At 43.9% G+C, this 19,696-nt stretch overlaps 1 protein-coding gene across 3 annotated transcripts in view; it reads left to right on the top strand.

Moving 5' to 3' along the window:
- Positions 1 to 19,696, top strand: part of FSIP1 (fibrous sheath interacting protein 1) — a 221,863-nt gene that overhangs the window by 189,623 nt on the left and 12,544 nt on the right. For all 3 annotated transcript variants that reach the window (XM_045823146.1, XM_045823147.1, XM_045823145.1), the window contains exon 11: positions 14,749 to 15,259. In XM_045823146.1, the coding sequence (XP_045679102.1) occupies positions 14,749 to 15,259 (511 nt within the window). The remainder of the gene's footprint in view (positions 1 to 14,748; positions 15,260 to 19,696) is intronic.

The raw sequence follows: 19,696 nt of genomic DNA, 5'->3' as shown, positions 1-19,696 counted from the left end.
AAGTTGACATTTGAACAGGTGCTTAAAAGGCACGAGGGAACAAGTTGTGAAGATCTCTGGGGGAAAAGCATCTCTGGAAGGTGGACAGCAAGGGCAAAGGCTCTAAGATGGGGGAACGGTCAAGGCAGCAAAGAGCAGGGCAGTGAGTGTGGCTGGGGGGAGTGAATGAGGGCGGAGTAAAGAAAGAAACCACATTCTTAGGGAGTTTGACTGTTACTCTTAGGGAGCTGGGGACCACTGGAGGATTCTAGGCAGGCAAGCAGCCAGTGCTTTAACTTGCATTTTTAATAGGATCACTGTGGGTCAGGAACACTCAGTAAGGCAGTAAAAAGAAGCAGTAAGGACAGTTTTGGAGGCCGTACCTCAATCTGGCAATAAAGGATGATGGATTAGGGTGGTAGCATGGAGGAAGTAAGAATGAGTTCGAGTCTGGATATGTTTTGAAGTAGAACCATAAAGATTTCCAGATACATTGTATACATGATGTGAGAGAAAGCCCATCAGTTGTTTTGGCATTTTACAAGGACAGTCTAAGTGAGGAAGACTTGGGACATTAAAAAATGGTAATTATAGTACAGGAGTTCACATCCAGCAAATGCAAGCACTTATCTGAATGTACTTCTCTATGGTTCCATGGTTATGCATTTTGTATTTTAGTCTAATATCCTTAAAGTAATTCTTATTAACTGATTTAGGGGAAATTGGATTTTTATTTTGCATATAGAAGTTAAAACATTAATTTGAAATTTGATTCAAAGGAAGTAAAAATAAAGGCTGTCCCAGAGATAGTATTTTCTATGTTAAAATAAGAAAGTACAAAGATTTAAAGCTTTCACAGCCTTTTTTATATTTCTTCAGCGAAGATATTTTAACATACTCAGTTAGGTGATGTTCCAACACCACCACATTGAACTTCGATTGCCTTTGTCAGTCTTGATACCATCCACACTCCGTTCCAAGTCAGGGACTTCGCACGCCCATCCGGCGCAGAGGCTGTAGCCTGGCCCGGCTCATCGCTGGAAGTCAAAAGGGAGAATGTTAATGCGACATAATCAGAAAATATGTCCCATGAAGGTGGGGACCCTATTTTGGCTTGTTGTTTATTTGAAGTATTTATATTCATTAATAAAGAACCTTTGAGAAGTCTCCTTCCCTATAAATACTTATGAAAAGAAATGGTTTTCTGCCACGCTTGTGAAATTTTTTATGTAAGTTCATGAGGAGATTTCCATAATTAGACCTAACCACAATCAAAGACTGTGATTATTATTCAGTTCTATTTTCATGACAGACCAAATTAAACCTCTGTGTCAGACTTGCAGTGAATATTACTGCAATAGCCCCAGAATATAGGCTTTTTATTGCACTTGGGAATTTTTGTGAATCTGGAGTATTTTTCCTCAGTCGGGGGCATACAGTGTGTGTGGGGGCGGGGGACAGGCCTTGCCAGCGCCATGTTTGCCCACGGGTAGGTGACTTGTCGCCTAAGGGGTGATGTGGAGAGAACCAGGAGTGTGCCCTCCCTCCAACCAGTGTGTCTGTCTGCCCGCCCTCGCGGGGACCTGAAATGTCAGGGAACTCTTCAGCGATTAAAGCATTGTTACCTGGTCTGCTCAAATCGTAAGTGAAGGTTAATTCACTGATGAAATCATCACCTTCCTAACTTATATTCTAACTTCATTTTCTAATTTAGCTCTGAGTCTTGGGCCAAAATATTTATCATTTTCTCTGAGCCTTAGTTTCTTTCTTTATTCAGTGTGGTGAATGACTTTCCAGTTCCCCTCACTGGGCAGTGGAGAGAATGAAATGGAGCAGCGTATGTCAGCATTCCTGCTACGTGGAAGGTCGCCGAGGCCAGTAAACCCTGTCCACTCCATGCCCCAACCTCGGTCTAGCTAGTGACCGGGACTGGTCTGGACACTTGCTTAGCACAGGACCTGATGATCAGGGAGTGAGGTGGAGAGAGTTATTCCTCTCACACAGCCTCTTGCTATGAGGAAGGGAAATATTTACATTTAAAATTTTGGTTTAAGCTACTCCATTTCCTTTCCTTTTTATTTTTTAAAATTATTTTATTGTTATTCAAGTACAGTTGTCTGCATTTACCCCCCCACTCTAGCCTAGGTGTGACCCCTGGACATGAACAATGGTGTGGGGATCGCCTGAGGGAGTGGGGGGTGCTGGGTGGAAGGGAGGAAAGGGGGAAAAATGGGACAACTGTAATAGCACAATCAATAAAGTAAAATTAAAAAGTTAAAAAATTTAATGTATCTAAATTTAGGAATAAATTTAACCAAAATGGACAAAAATTGCTAAAAATTATTGTAAAAAAAGAAATCTCTAATAAAAAATTTAATTTAAGCATTACTTAAGAGAAAATATGCATTAATCTGCTTAGAGCCTTCTGAATTTGGATATAATTCACTGAATGGCTTTTTTTATTACTTCTAGAGAGTTTGACTCCCACAGTTTGGCTCATAGCAGGACTGGGAAGTCCTTGTCCCCAGTGCAGGTCCTCACCACCAGCGGCGGCCTGGTTGCACTCACAGGTTGGCAGATGGGAAAGGACAGTCCACTGGGCAGCGGCGCTCACAGGGCGTCCGTGTTTATGTCATGCTCGGGGATTTGTGCGCCATGCAGGATGCACAGGGCTGATGACATGTTTCAGATACACGTCTAGACAGGGCAAAACTTCAGGAGCCCTTGCTCAACCCTGGGAAGAGCCACAGGTTGCCTATTTGTGACCAGAAAAAGTCACAAATAGCTCTCCTTGATCAACAAGTTAAATGTGGAGTTAACTCTCTGGGACTATATTTATACCCAAGAGGAAAATCAAATCTGATGAGACTGGACAGGGCCCCCCATTTGTAGAACTGGACTGGGCCTGACCGTGTTGGCCTGAATTGAGGATGCTAAAAGTGATATTTCCCAGATACCTTTGTACCAACCAGCTAGGGGGCCCAGGTTCCCATTTTTCAGAAGCATCTCTTTGTGTGAAGTCACTCAGATTTGAAGAGGTTCCTGTGAAATGCATGCTTGGTCTTTGCGTAGGTGCTGCATTGACCTAGATGGCTTAGTCTTACGGTAACGAGGAAACACATCTCAGGGTGGGCAAGTTGTGATGGGAGGGCGCTAGGACATTTTGAAATGTTGGAATCGAGTATGCTTTTTGAGGGGGCTCTGCTCAGACAGAGTGGGCTGCAGAGGCAGCAGGAGGCCTTCGGATGCCTCAGGGACAGGAGCAGGAAAGGAGAGGGGACTGGTGAGAGGGAAGAGCACGCTCTGTGTGCTTTTGCTGTGTGTGCACATGCGTGCAAAGCAAGGGCTAAACTCATTTCACCCACATGCCCCTGCTTCGCAAGTTTAATCTTGAGCCCTGAGATTGATTATTTTGAGCAAAGATAAAAATATCTCGAAACCAGCCCCTTTCCGTGTCCTTCCTGGGGCTGAGTTAACCCCAGGAAGTGTGCTGTGTCTGTCCAAAAGTGTAGGCTGTCCCCAGGGGTGAGAGAGATTCACATCCAACTTTCCCTCTTGTGTGCCCTCTCCCACTATCTAACAGCCTCTGTTGCCCCCACACCAATCTGCCAGAGCAAACGTGACAGTTCACTTATTGCAAATTGTTAGTTGTGAGATGATCTGTAAAGCTCTATTCCCGGTATCCTAGTGAGACACACTCAAAGGCAGGCCCAACTGGAATCGGGATGTGCAGACTTCAGTCTGTAACTTCCTGGGAGTGGTCATGTAGCCGCTACTACTACCTTCTCACGCTGCAGCGTGAATGTTACTGCTGGCACTCTGGCCTCCACTGAAGTCCTCCCTACTCCACACGAGGGGTGGTGCTAAACACCTTCACACAGGTATCTCACACTCATCGTGAAATGTTAGTTATTGTTTCTGTTTTACAGTTTAGAAATTTGAGGCTTTGAGAGGTCAAGTATTTGCCCAAATGGAACAGCTGGGGAGAGAGCAGGCTGGGATTTCAACATAGAAATGTCAGCCTCCCTCTACTACTCTACATTGTCGTTAGGGTATTTCCTCTCCAAATGGAAATTTCTGTGTTTTTTTTCCCCCCAAAAGATAGCATGCAGCCTAGGGAACACTTAACTTGGGGAACTTTGCTAAATGCATATAAATGCTGCGGGAAAACAACATGGAGAAAGGGTGCTGGAGATGCATCTAAGGTGTGGAGGAATATCGCAGACGTGCATGGCTCACCTAGCCCCTCATTTTGATCCCTCCTCGGCTGCTCACATGGGTGGCTCTGCTCTTGCTGAACACTCTTTAGACCTCGGGCCCAGCCTGTACTCTCTGTCCAGACTGAAGGCAGGCCTCCCTGTCTTCTCAGTGGAAGTGCCTTTGTACTGGACACCACACCACGGCGTCTCTTACACCGCGTGTTTGTCATGTTCCTTGTTTATCTTGACACCCAAACTGAAGCTGGCTTTGGCTTTCTCCCCTTGGCTCCAATTCATGTTCTTCCAGCTGTGCTCCCTCTGACTGCTCTGGGCAAGTGTCCTCCCAGAACGCCAAGGGATTTTGTCTTTTGAGTGTACCTTTTGGGCAGGCTCTGCTGCTTCCCTCCCCCACCTCTGAGCAATGCCAGTAGGAACCAGCTATTAAGCCTGAGGCCCAAGACTCCTGAAGGATCATTTTTTCTCCTGTGGCCTTGATGGTGCAGGCTGGAGATGTGCTGTCTCGGCACCCCACCAGCACCCCACCAGCACCCCACCAGCACCCTCCTGCCAGCCTTTGACCAGCTTGCAGAGGCTGTGGTGGGGCTGTTGGCTCTGTGCTCCAGGCCCACCCCGTGCAGCTCCTGCTTCTACTTCAGAGCCCTGACAGGGCTTGAAAGCTGCTGCATATTGTGACCACCTTAGTCCGAAGCAGCAGAGCCTGAGGCAGAAGATTATATGTTACCACTTAACTATCGAAAGCAACACCAGAGACGCAGAAGTTGGGGGGAAAGGGAGACAAAGAAGGAGGGAGAATATGAGAGATGCCTTTTGATTTGACCACTGCTTGACAGCCAAGTATAGCTAATTGATATTGTGGGACATCTTCAGAGAGAATGCGTATGAGCAGCTGCATTTCAGGGCAGTCCTTCCAGGGGCAGGAGGGGAAAGGGTTTTATTCATTGGCTTTTCTCCCCTCCTGGTCAAAGGCTACTCTATGGGCAGACTTACACTTTAGTTTTCACAAGAAAGTGGCCAGTTGCCCATCTCAGACCTCATTAGCAGCTCACACCTCAGGAGCAATAGAGGAGTCCTGGATGGGAGGCAAGAGGGGCATGATGTGCCCACAGGTGACACGAACAGCCATGTAGTGTCATTAGTGGTGGTACCCGGATCCATAGCTGTGTGGGCAGCACAAGGTGTGTTAGATCTGCTCAGCCTGACAGCATGCAAGTGGGTGGATCTGAGTGATGGATGAACTGAATCTGGTCATATTGGAGCATTTTAATGTCAGTACAGCTTGGCCCTTGGACTTGTTTGTGATGCTAGGAAATTTCTTGTTCATTCAAGAAAATAATCATTTTCCTTTTCCAGTTCTGAGATTGAGTGTCATTGTGAGGGGGCTCTTATGTGGGTGGGGTTCAGCTGAGTGTTCTTTCTAATTGGGGGGCTCCAGATAATATTACAATAGTGAGATACCTCTCACAGCAAGAGGCAGGAAAGCTGTCCTTGGAGCATTTGGTAAACATGGCGTTGATCACATACGGAGGGCCCGTGTCTCTGGGGAGCAGTGGTACTCATGGTCAGAGCCTAGAGGCCTTGTCCAGCCCACTGACAGGCCTGTGAGGCTCAGGTACTACCTTCTAGGCTGTGTGATACCTCCATCTGGTTTAGCAGCACTAGATGTCCTTCTTTGGGCTCTCCTACACTGGGTCTGAGTGGTGGTCATTTATCTTCCTTAACACCTGCTGGGTACACTCTCCTGACCTGGCCCAAATGAGCCTTCGATGGGAATGATCCTGTAGGGACCATAGTACTACCACCACCACCACTGCTGCCGCCACCACCACAGGCTAGCCCAGAAAATGCATGTTGAAGATCCTGGAGACAGAGTTCTGAGGTCATCTTCTCCTTAACTGGGAAGTTTAGATGATGTGAAGGGAAGTATTTAACATTCTAGAGAGGCAGCCCTGTGTATTCTACTGAATTTTTCTAACTTGACTCATCTCCCAGGTGACCTCCTACCAAAGGGTGGGGCTTGACCTGGACTCCGGCCCAGGGTAAGGAATTTAAATAGCTAATGGCCTTCTTGACTTATCTCTACATAGTAAAAATAGACTTTTCAAATTGAGAGCAGGGAAGACTATGCAAATGATTTTCGTGACAGTTACTATGCAATAAATCAGCAAGCTGGTCAGCAGTGGGAGTTAGCTGCTGTAAAATTGACACACTGGATATATTTCCCCAGAGAATGGGGTGTGGGTGGGTGGCCCAGCCCTCTGTGACTAGAAAAAGTGTTCTGTATCCAAACTTGCTCACCTCATTTCCAGTGGCCTCCTGGCCAAGCTTTGTTTTGCTGGCAGTATGTGGAGCAGGGGCGCCAGCCTCTCTTCAGCTGTAGAGCTGGAACCCAAGCCTTGTTTCTGGAAAGGAAGTGATGGATGTGTGATGGAAGGAAGGGTCATTCACTCGCTTGCTCAGAGTGAGGGGAATCTTGTGGAAGTGGGCTTGCTGTCTCTATTACTAGAAAACAGGGATTGCTGGCAAGCCTCAAATGATAATTTTCCTGCCAAATGGAAAAATCAGAGCCTCTTTCACCTGTCATCCTGTTAGATATCAAAGTAGTGACTCTGGTCGAGGTCTGTTCTGAGCACGTCTGCACCATTCCGCCTCTGTTACCAACTAAAGCTGAGTTCCCAGCCCCTTTCCAAGGTGGAGGAATTGAGGCTCCTACATCCTTGTAGTTCCTCCCACCTTTGCCATTCTTCCCTAGTACACTGGGACCCCACTGGCATCCCACCGCTCTTGTCCTGGTAGATAGAAACATGAAGCCTGAATTCTTGATGCTGTGGAGCCACTTCAGGCACTTGAGCTGAGAAGCACCATCACGGATTGTTCGGGGGTACTGCAGACTTTCACTAGGCAAACCCATCAGGCAAACCCTTCTAAGCCCTGCCTCGCCCAGCCGTTCGGGGAAGATCTGCACCCTGCGCATGGGTGGTGTCTTGTTCCACATGCTTACTTTGACATCCAGGCCCCACATAAAAGTAGGCTTCCAACTCCACCATGACATTCACAAACTCACTTTAGGGCCTCTTGCCTTGACCTATTTTCACAGTATGTACTGTTCTGTCTACAGGTCCTCCCTGCTGCTGACCTGGGGCCTTACTCACCTTCCTGGTCACAGCCTTACCTCAGCTCTCATTCCTAATGTGTTACATGTTTTCTCTGGTGATGACCTTTGCTTCTCCTCAGATTCTCCTTTGGCCAGACAACCCTGGATATTCTGGGTAAATATATGCCAGATCTTTCCTGGCCATTCCATTGGTCCCTGGTGTGGCCTCCTAAGAACATTGTGTCTGCTGGGCTTTGCTTATATGATTGGGGCTGCATTAGTGTAAGAACAAAAGAGGGAGCCAAGGACCTAGGAAGGGAAGGGTGAACAAGGCCACTCATCCTTTGACTCATTAGCACCCTTGATGGAGTCTTTCACATGAACCCCATCATTTTACCTCATGATTTTTAGGCTTACTAAATTTCAGAGAGACACAGGAAGTGATGTGAACATATCAAGCCTATTGGGAACATACTAACTTGCCAATGCTGCTCTGTAGTCCACCTGCGTGTCCAACTTACCATTCGATCCACAGGTGAGTACTTTTGACAAGGAATTCTGCTTTCATATCTTAATTAACTCTTTAGTGAGTACTCAAGACTGAGTGGAATTGGTGAAGTTTGGATACATCTTGATTGTTAATCTTGTAGTTGGCTATAGAGCTTCCTTAAGTGTTAGGTTCCTTCTCATGGTTATTTACTTCATAGCAATTGTAGTTTAACAATGTGGGAGATGTATTTTGGGTGCTTGCTCTGCTTATGCCTTCTTCTTTGGGAAATCCCCCTAACCCTCAATCCTGCCAACAGTTTGGACTTGGGTGGTCGTGTTCATACCACATGACCTTCACCGCAGGTGATTGTATTAATGGTGAATACTTGACACTTACATTATCCGTTTATAATTTGGTCAGTGAGCAGCCAGGTTATCTTGCTTGAAAATTTGAGTTAATGGACATGGGGACCATGGTCAGTTATTGGTGGGTGCTAGACTTTTAAGGGCACGTTGAATGAAGACCAAAGTCGATTCATGCTACATAGGCAAGCTGAGGTTGTGAGAGAGCAGAAAACATCAATAAGCAGAGAAAGGCGGTTTGCAGAGAGGAGGATGCATCAGAAAAACAGCAGGTTAAGAGGCCACAGGGACTCAGTAAGAGAATGATGAAGCGCACGACTATGGTTTCTGGTGGCTTCTCGGCTCCAAACCCCAAAGGCCTATCCAAACTTCATTTCCTGCGCACTGGTATCCATGAGATGACTTCTTCAAGCTTACAACACTCCCCTCTACCTGAGATAATTTTACAGAGAAGCAAAAGGTAAAGGATTCATTGCCTGCTTTTTTTCCCCCCAAAGAGAAGGATTTCTGTTCTTATGGCTAAAAATCCTTGACTAAAATTGCTACTTTGCTGTTGCCAGCAGTGGCTGCAACAGAGTTGTAAACTTACATCTTAGTAGTTAAACAAAGGGTGGGATGTTTTCTCTTTGCTTATTTTGAAGTAGAACTTGATGTCATTGAAAGCTATTTGTACTCTTGTTAATCATTTAGGACATTCTGGCTTTCTACCCTTTTTTCGCTTGTGATAACATACTGGCTTTATAGGGTGGGTCTTTAGGAACTCAGCATTTGTGGGGTAAAAAAACCCACCCAACATTGGACATATGCTTACATCAAAGGACAAAATTGCCTGTGCTCGTTTATAATGGTGGACTTTCTGATTATCTGCAGCAGAGACATAATCTGAATTGCTTTGTCAACAAACCCAGTGCCTGAATGACTGGAGATTTTTATGGCTGGGGAATCTCCGGATGTATAGCACAGGAGGGGAGGCAGGGGTGAGGGTGAGGTAATCTGCAGTCTGTGATCCGTCTCCAGCAATTACAAGCTGCACTCCTCATCAGATTTAGCTCCTACACCAAACTGGTATTTATCTGGGTGGAGAAGTGTAAACAGTAGGTACCCTGGGAATGGAGCTGGGGTTGTCTTTTTTGTTTTTCTGAAATGAGCCAAAAGAGAGGGCACTATGTAAGTTTGCGTAAGACACTAAGCTAGTCCGGGTAGTAAACGCCAAAGTTAAGTCAAATACTCTACAGTAAGTGTTTTTATATCTGAGGGAATGGGCAGAAAAATGGGCAGAAGAATGTCAGTTGGAAAAAGGATATCTAGAGAATGGTAGAGGGAGAACTCATTTAGAGTGAGGGTCTATGTACCTAGTAGTTAGGTGTGGGGAGGCTCCACCTGCAGGCACCCTGGCCCTGGCCTCCACGAATGAGAATAAGTCTACCAAGTCATGATCTGCTTGGGGAGGAAAGGTGGCCGATCTCTCAAAGGAGAAGGGCCTTTTCCTCAGTGGGCTTTTATTGGGTTCATTTTGCACAGGAATACAGGTAAAGCTCATTAATTATTGTCAGCCAGTAAGGATCAAACAATAGATGACATACAAAGAACTACGAGGACTTATTCTGAGTCAGGGTCTGTTAGCTAAGAGTCTATAAAACTTTGGGAAACAAACTTGCATCTTGCTCAGACCCTTATCATTTAACTGAGGGCATTCTTAGCAAATAAGATTTCACGGGATTTTATGGATTCTTTGTTAGGTCTGATCACCTGGGGGACCTTCCCTTTCCAGCACAGGGCTGCACTGCCCTCTGTTATGGTTGCAGGCTTAAGCCAGGCAGGGGAAGCAAGGCAGCCAAGAGATTAGGAGACTTCTTGCAGACAGAATGAGGACTCAGGCTATGTCAAAGCCAAGGGATGAGGGTCCATCACTCCCTTTTACTATAGCCCCCCAAGTCCTTCCCTGGGACTCCCCATGATTGTGCCTGTCTTAGGTTGTCCTTCCCTTGAGGAATCTTACCCATCATTGGCTAACTGATCATGCACTGGGGGCCAGGCAGGGTGAAGTAAAAGGGGCAGAGGTGGCGCCCCTGCCAGGGAGATAAACTTTGTCTCCTTATTGGCTTCTGGTCTGAACGTTGCTCACTCAGCCTTAGCCATGGAGTGGGGGCGGGTTATAGCTCCTGAAACCAGGCAGGGCGGTTCCCAACAGTTAGGCCCATATGCTCTGGACCCAGACCTACATTCCAATCCCAGGTCCACCACATGGACAGGTTACTTAATTTCTCAGTTTATTCATCTGTAACATGGAAATTAACAATAGTATCTACCTCATAGGTGTGCTATGATGATTAAAGAAGTCGATACATGTAATATGCACTGAAGTAGGTGGTTAATAAATACTAGTTATTACTGTTCTGTAAGACATCACCTGGAGTGTCAACAAGACCAGCAAAATGCAGGAGCAAAAATGCCACAAGTGTTCTACATTATTTTCCTGATGAGAAAATCCAATACATTTACTCTTTGCCTGTGGAATGTGTGTGTTTTTCTAAAACAAGAAAGAAGACCCATAAAAAAGCTGAAGTGAAGATGGGAAGAGAGGGGCTTTCATATAAAGAGAGAAAATAGGTTGGGCTTTGGTTTGGGAAAATGAAGACTGAGATGCACTATGATGAATTTTTTGAAGGACAGGAATAGCATGAATAATAACTTGTTTTTGAATTATGGGAAAACTAGAACTGGCATGAAAGATGAATACTTCGAGGTGAGTGCTTGAACAGATGGTTACTTGACTGAGGTGGCACAGTGTCCTTCAGTTATGGAGCTCACTAGCTCGCAGTTCCAGAGCAGTCTGGGTGAGGGAAGGTGTTATGGTCCTTTAACTAGTAAGGGTAGTTAGAAATGTTTGTGACACAGTCCTAGTGTAGTTCAGTTCCGCATGTGTGACTAACATGTTAGCATAGTACTTAGCTATTTCAAAACACTTGTGACTTTCATCCACGTGGCCCCACACCGGTAACCACCCGAACTCACACTGCAGGCCAGGCTCCGCCGGGGAGCAGAGGTGAGCAGGTGACACGTGCTGCGGTGCTGATCTGTGCTGCCACCCAGAACCACTGTAACTGAATAATTTAATTCGAGGTCTTCACATATTTCGTTCACTTTCACTTATACTGTTTTGAGACCAGAGAATTTTTAGTTGCTTTTTGAGTTCAGGATTAGTATTATAAAGAAATAAAAGAAACAAAGTTCACTTTTTGTTATGGTTTTCATAAATTCTACCCAGGTGATATTCTAATGTCAATAGAATAGCTTATGCTTATATTAATTTTTTAAAGTAGTTATTCATAAAAAGTCACTTAATAGCCAGAAGTGAATGCAGAGATCATCCTCCTCAACTGCTCATTTCCTAGCTGCAGGGGGTGGGCTGCGTAGGTGACATGCACGAGGTGGCAAAGCTTGGACCGAAGCCCAGGCTATGACCTGTGTCCCTTCATGTCAGACCTCTTCCCCCAGAGGTCAGGGTGCTTGTCTCGGAGCTTGCTTCTGTGCACACGCACACTTGGATGTGTTCCACTTTACTGTCGAGCACCCATGGGCAGATTTACCACAAAGCCACTGAAGGCCTCTCACTTTTTGTGTGTGCGCACACCAATTTTTAATAGTTATTAAGACATCACATTTTCTACTTTACAATACAGTGCTTATACACTGCTTTATTTCCACCCCCTGTGCACATATCCCATATCCAAGTGTCAAGAACACCCAGTTATTTACTCTACAGCTGCTCAGCTTGTAAAGCTGCCATGGAATTTGCTACAAATGTGGTCCTTCCCCTGGATCTGCTTTTGATGCCCAAGGATATAATTGGCTGGGAATTTCATTTTAATATTTCAGATTGTTATTTTTTTTTAAAAGATTTTATTTATTTATTTATTTTTAGAGAGGGAAGGGAGGGAGAAAGAGAGAGAGAGAAACATCAATGTGCAGTTGCTGGGGGCCATGGCCTGCAACCCAGGCATGTGCCCTGACTGGAAATTGAACACTTTGGTTCGCAGCCTGCACTCAACCCACTGAGCTACGCCAGCCAGGACCTCAGATTGTTATTTTTAAATTAATTTTTATTAACAATTTGAATACATTTAAATTAATTTTGTTTTTATATTTTAAGTTCATTTTAATTTTAGTAATGAAATAATTAAAGAAAAAGTTGTGATGAAATGTTTTAAGCAAAAATGGCAGTTCCTTCTCCCCATTCTTCCCCACCTCTCAGTTTGTATCCAGAGTCAGCCACTTTCAGTTCCTTTAGATCTTCCCCCTGCTCTTTACCTCTGTGTTGTTTCATAATGACTTGTGTTTTAATTGGCCAGTATTTAAACCAAGTTCAATGATATAAAATTTTGTGTTAATAGTGGTGGTGTACTATTACATCAATTATATATTGACTTTCTATGACAGTAGCTACCAATTTAACTTTGTTACTCTAAACATTCCTTTTCTTTCCTCTCATTCCCCCCAAATAGTTAAATCATAATTTTTGTCACCTCCATTACCACTAATCATATTATGATGACTGTGTAAATATTACTTACAGCAAAAGCAAGTTGTATCCTATGGTATCCTTTCTTACACAACTTTTGTTTGTCTTAGAGTTAATTATCTTATTTTCTTTTGCTTAATTTTCTGTGTTATCTGAAACTCACCTTCCTTTTCATACAGCTTTTTGTTCAGAACGTGCGTAGTTGCTTTTATTTTTTGCTTTTACTTAATTTTCTGTGCATCTAGCCAAATACCTCATCAGAACTGTCAACCAACTAACCTTACTATTTGCAGAAGCGGTCGAACATACCAGATGATGTACCAGTCTCACCCCCACCCAGAGACCCCTGCCATAATTCTTTATCCTCTCGCTCCCCTATGGACTGTTTTTTCCTGGTATCTGGACATTTCATATGATAGGCCTGTGGGGAGAATGTTTGGTGAGGATTACACTCAGCAGACTCTTTCTGAGTCCTAGGGAGTTGTCTGCTCATTATGAACTATTTTATACAGGCAGGTTCTGAAGGGGTATTTTAATTATCCAGTGCCATGCGGGACTGCCTTCATGTTTCACTTGACCAGGGTTACATAGCAGGGTGAAGGGAGTGCTCCTGATAGGACACAGTGCCACATCAGGGTGCCTGGGATGTCCAGGGATTGAGAGTAGGACTTGTGAATATATGATTCAATTCCTATTTTTTACTCTCAAGCTCATAATGATACTTGCCTCTATGATAACTAGTTTTTAATTTATGGAAGTTAAATATAACTCAAAAACACATATTTTAAACACGATACAGAATTTGTTTTACATACTATTTTTTTTGTTAGCTGTATTAGAAGCATTTCACAATAATGAGGAATTGACTGTACTCGTTCCAGTAACGGTGATCCCCTCCCCAGCACGTTACATGTGCAGAATATCTGGTTAATTCTCACTGTGTATCACAAAGGGGGCCATAGCATTGTTTTCCTTTGTTGGAGTAAAAATTAAGGCCATTGCAATTAATATTTAGGTTTTCTAATGGGGACTTCCTGTTCTTTGATAATTCATTCTCCTGTAAAGGAGGACTCGTGTTTTTCTAGCTAATCCATGAGGTAAATCAGGGATGGCGCTGATTCTTTAGAGAAGGAACTTTTTTTTCATTGTGATTCAGCATATTTCAATCTCATTCATTTTTGAGATTGTTGCAATTCATTTGGCATGCTGTTCAGTTGAATCCTTGTAGAACATAGCTTTACACTTTCATTTGATATTTTATTTCCTGAGAACATCTCTGAAAGAAAAAAATGTTTTTAAATCCTTAAGATCTTTGTTGAAACATTCAGCCCTGATAGCCTTTACAAGCAGAGATTAACTGTGTTTGATCATATCCTTCTCCCAGAATGCACTGCTACTGGAATGCCCCTGGCCTCTGTCTAGACCTCTGGCTTTGAAGCAACTACACATCTCAGGATGCACCACCCCTTACTTTTCCTTTTCTCTCTGCAGTGGTATTGTCTGTTGAAAGTTGTGGACAGATGTAGGTTCATGAATGCATCCCTATTCTTGTGATGAATCCGCAGGGACAGGTGTAGTCTGCACTGTTTGCCTGAGATTTTTTTCCTTAAGGAATTGGGTGGTGATGGGCTTCCCACCAAGGAGTAGGGGGAACAGAGAAACACCTACTGGAGATAATGGCAGTATTCCTGGTTATTTATCAAAGATGTGATTGCTCACTTCCCTTCCTGATGTTCCAAGATTTATAAAATGGAACGTGCTTTTCTAGTATCTCCATTCCAGTTCAAGTTACTGATATGTATAGAGAGTGCTGGTGTTTACTTTGATGAAGTAATTCATTTCCATCAATGTTGCAGGACTTTTTCCTGGATTTGAGTATGTAATTGATTCTCAACTTATTCTCTAGGGATGTTTTACATTTCCCATGCTATTTTGGATCCCTTAAAATGAATGATTTTGCTATTTGAGTGTTTCATATAAGGAGTTTCTGGGCATTCGGATTTATATTGTGTTACTGGAAGCTTACCAGAAATAAATGTTTACTCAGTCAATTGACTATGAAAACTTTTGGTTTGTTTCATCAGTTAGATTCAACATCACTTCTCTCTGAGGAACAGTTAAGGCATCTTCTGGATGAATGCACATTCAAACAAAAATCCACAGTTGGACTTTCTTTGGAAAGAGAACAGAAAGATATTGAGAATGTAACGCTTGAGTCTCCCCAGCTTTCCAGACCTATCCCTTCTGAGGCACTGACTGAGTCAGAAACGGAAGCCGAAAGCACTGAGACTGGAGATGCACAGGCGCCCGAGACTGCAGACTGCGGAGCCTCTCCAGGCTACTATCTCAGCAAAGCCTTGTCTGGGCAGTATGTGTCACAAGCTCTTGTCATTGAAGCTGAGAATGTGAAAGGCCTCCAGTTTTCCAATGACAGGGTTATTAGTGACACGAAGGACTATTTTATGTCAAAGACTCTTGGCATTGGAGGACTGAAAAGGCCTTCTTTTTTGGACGATCCACTGTATGGCATGGATGTGAGCCTTTTATCTGAAGACCAACACCTGGCTCTCAGCCCTTCAGAGAAACCAGAACCAGGTAAGGCTTGGAGAAGATGTGTTTTGGTGAGTGATTCTTACTGAGTGTCCCATATGGAGGTATTATAGTGTAAGAAGTAGGGTGTAGAGGCATCTGTGTGAGTCCCGGGTGGTGTTGACGCAGAGCATACACACATAAGAACATATCACCAGTGTCCATAGGAGGTCAAGGCTGTGCTTAGTGCTCGTATGAAACACATTATTCTTAATGGTAATAGTACATGTTCTTTTTAAAAATTGGGATAAAATTGTTATGTAACAATTTATAAGTTTCAGGTGTACGATATTTTAATTTGATATTTGTATACACTGCAGTGCAATCACCACCAAAATTCTAGTTACCATACTTCATCATACAGCTGACCTCCCTCACCCATTTCCACTACCCCAAATCCCCACACCTTTGGCAACCACCAATCTGTTCTCTGTATCTGTGCTTGTTTTTGTTTTGTTTTATTTGCTCACTTGTTTGTTTTTTTAGATTTCACATGTGAGTGAAATCATATGGTATTTGTCTTTCTCCATTTGGCTTATTTCACTTGGCATAATAACCTCAAGGTACAGCAATGTTATTGCAAATGACAAGATTCTATTCCTTTTTATGGCTGAGTAGTATTCCTGTGTGTGTGTGTGTGTGTGTGTGTGTGTGTGTGTGTGTGTGGTGAGGGGCCAGGAGAAGGGTTAGAACAGTGCTTGGCTAAGATAGGACTTTATTTCTGTGTGAGCGGATGTGTATCTGTTGCTGAGTAGAACATGGAGTGAACTAGAAGTTCAAGTGACTTAATGGAAACAGGCTTTGGCTGCTTACCTCACCCCACAGAGCACGCCTCTGGTGGCACCAGACGGTCCTACTCTATGACCACAATAATGCTTGTGAGTATGGAGCATGAAGATGGCATACATGTGAATATGTGAGCCATATTTTATTTTGTGTTTATGACATAAAAAACTTTAAGGAATATGTCCTACATTATCATTCTAGTGTGTGTTAGCATATCTAAAGTTGGAGTTTTTAAAAATTTTGCTAACTCCAGCATTTACGACGATGAAAATAACTTGCTAATCAATTCTATGCTAAAATACTAAATTGTGCATTATATGTTTTCTACAAAAATGAACACCAACAGTGAACACTGACCCGTTTTTCTCGGCCCAGAGCCTTTCCGAGATGCGACTGTGACGCGGAGCCGCGCTGTGTTCAGCTGTCACACGCACTCCCTCCGGTTCGGGCTCAGGAGACAGACGTGTGCATGTGTGGTTCAGAGTAGACTTATGTGCGCAGACAGAGAGGAAAAACCACTCACCATTTTTCTCTTCCAATAGCAGATATTATTAGTATGTAGTTTTCTTTTCTTTAAGGAACTTAGGTCTGCTCATCAAGTATTAAAATTCTGCTTCTAAAAGGCAGAGTCAGATAACACTTAAAAAACAGAGCCAAGCCTAATGTCAGTGAGGACCAATTTAAATTGGGGGTTTGAAAAGTAAGAATTTCTTCACAGTTATATTAAGTTTCAAATGTGAAATACACGATGTTTCATATTTGTGCTTTAAACTTAGTGGTAACTCTGCTGTTCAAGTTTCTGTGTACGGGGTCCAGTGAGTTCAGTGCTGTGCTCACTCACTGTTGGGCTCTAGGGGGTCCATAAAGAGCGCCTTCTCTTCCTCACCCAGATCAGAACCCATTGAGAGATACTAGATGGATTCCAGTGAAGGGAGATCAAGGAGCTCAGCTTTATTGCTAATGAAAGGTAGGGATTCTTGGGGCTTAGGTAGGCAGCTGGACAGTCTTCCCAATGCTGTGCCTTCCCAAATAAACGTACACACCCAGTCGCTGGCGGAGGGGAAAATCACGCCTTGCCTGTGGGGACCTGTCCATGTAGAACCAGTGGTGTGGAGGAGCAAAGAAGCACCTTTGGGGTGGGTGCTGGTTTCCTTAGGGGAAGGGGCTGAGCTGCCCAAGCCCACCAATCAGATGCCTGGCTCTTCCCATGGGAAGCATGGAGGAGGGGGTGCAGTTGGACCGGATGCTTCCCAAGGTCAGTTCCTCCACGTGGGAGTGTGAGGGGCCCAGGAGGAAGTCTTCTCGACACCTTCGAGTGCACTGGCACTTCAGAAGGAAAACACTTGAGGTCTGCAGTTAGTCTGCTCTTCAATCAAGTTATCTAACGCTGAATTACTTTCTAGATAGTACAAAAGGTATCTGTGCGTGTATAGTATTCTCTTTTTGCCACTAATCACTTCAGCTAGTTATCACCAGAAATTTATATATAATAAGGAGGAAATATGAACAACAAATAGAACGGGGCAGAAAGGGACACGGAGTCGGTCATGCAGGAAAGAAGTGAGGCAGAACCACACTGATTCTTCCAGGAAGACGGGAGTTTCCCGTAGGACCTGTTCAGTGAATATTGGTCTTAAAAATTTCTATAATAAATTCAAGAAATAATTCAGATAAAGTTGTTTTAAAAATAACCCCTAAATGAGCACGAGGGTGACCAAATTCTGGGTTTGCTTTGGAGTTCCTGGTTTTACCACTGCATGTCCTTGTCCCAGGAAACCCTCAGTCCCCGGCAAACTGGGACGGCTGGTTGCTGTGAATGGAAACTGGGAACATAAAGCCATAGAGCAAGTTAATTCCCCACAGGGCAAGGCTAAGAGAGGCCAGGCTAGTCCCTAGATGAGTGAGGGCTGCGTGGCTTGCTCATTCACCGGCATGTTCTAGCCTGCTGGTTAGGAGCGTGGGCTCTGGGTGAGTCCCACCTGAGTTTGAATCCGTGCTCTGCTCAGAGGAGGTGATCTTAGGCAAGTTATTTAATCTCTCTCCTCTACACTGTGCTTTCCTTATCTAGAAGATAAGATGGCTTCAATATTTACCCTATAGGGTCCTAATAAGGATCAAATGAAAAAATTCACATAAATGATTACTTAGATCAGTGACCGCACTTGGTTGGCTTACATGGTGTTTAACATTTAATCAGGAGATTTCCCATAAAAAGCCTGGATTTCTGACTTTTCTAACGAATCAGCAGGGACTTCCATCAGTGCGGGAAGCTGAGTGGCAGATGTTCTCCTGGAAGGGACATATACTGTCCAGGGAGACATGGCCCTCACCTCGTCTTCAGGTTCTCCGCCCTTTGGAACCCCGTGGTTTCCATCCCGGGTGATAAGCCTTTGCTGCTTAGAGGGTGGTCCAATCGCTGGGGGCTCGTTAGGCCCCACCTCAAACCTACTGAATCAGAATTTGCACTTTAATAGGTTCCTCTGGTGATACTTACATGGTGTTTGAGAAACACTGTTAAATCCACAGAGCATTACTCCTAACCAGAATGAGTGTGAGGATCTTCTGGGGAGTTTTTTGCTTGTTTTATACCTCTGCCCAGGACCCAGCCAGACTTACTGAAATCAGAGTCCCTGGTATGGAGCGTCCAGACTGTCAAACTAATGCAAGCCACATGAGATTTTGCTCTGCATATTTGAGAGATATGAGTTTCAGTTTAGATGTAAGAAAGCTAATTGTTAGGTGCTTGTCCTCAGAACAAGTTCTACAAAAATTCCAACTATACAATCTGAATATACTTTGTGTTGAAATTCTGTCCAGCAAATGGTTGATTGGATTGTAACTTGTTTGATGAAGCCCAGTGACGGTGGACTGACTCTGGGGAGGACACTGCAGCGGCTCGAAAGGGATGTGTGTTAGTCTGTGTCACTGCTTGTACCACCCGAATCAAAGAAACGAGATTGCTTCGAGAGGGTTTCCTTTGTTCCAGTTATTGTCTTCCTGACTGGCAGCGAAGCCATGAGATTCTAAAAATAGTAACACTATTAGCTGACTTTTTTTTTTCCTTTAAAAACTTTTTGGCTTGCTCTTAGGAAAATACTTAACTCGCTGCGTTGAAGGAGTTCTGTTACTCTGAACCAGTGTGTGCCTTCAGGCTTCCTGGTTATTATTTGTGAAATCACTTCCCCGAGGCTGCTCATTGCTCCTCGGATGGTCCTGGTAACTTCCTCAGCCCTCACCCAGTTTGTTTGATCAAATGGTCAGAGCGGCCATGTTAGAAATTTTTAGTGTTAATTCATTTTTATATGACTGTGGTATATAGTACATTTATATTTGACAAATTTGTCGTATTTTTTTAACTAATTTTTGGATCCAGTTCTTGCTATAGTCTTTTCATGTAAATTATTTGTTACTTATTTCTTCCACTTATTAAATATTAGTTTATCATTTTGTTACTACTAGCAAGTGAACAATGGCAAATTGGAGAGTTTTAGTGTTTCATTGTAGTACTTACCACTTTCAGTCACTGGGAACTTCTGATGCCATTGCTCCCTTCACATTGGGTAAAAGGGAAAGTTACCGGAGATCAGGACTGTAGACCAGACCTACGGCCAGTAGTACTGTTATCACCTGGGATCTTGTTGGAAAGCCAGACCCCAG

Source organism: Phyllostomus hastatus, unplaced genomic scaffold (assembly GCF_019186645.2).
Source record: "Phyllostomus hastatus isolate PE091 unplaced genomic scaffold, TTU_PhHast_1.1 phas_scaffold_501, whole genome shotgun sequence".
NCBI lineage: Eukaryota > Metazoa > Chordata > Mammalia > Chiroptera > Phyllostomidae > Phyllostomus > Phyllostomus hastatus.
The sequence above is the reverse complement of the archived record's forward strand: the minus strand, read 5'-3'. Positions and strand labels throughout refer to the sequence as shown.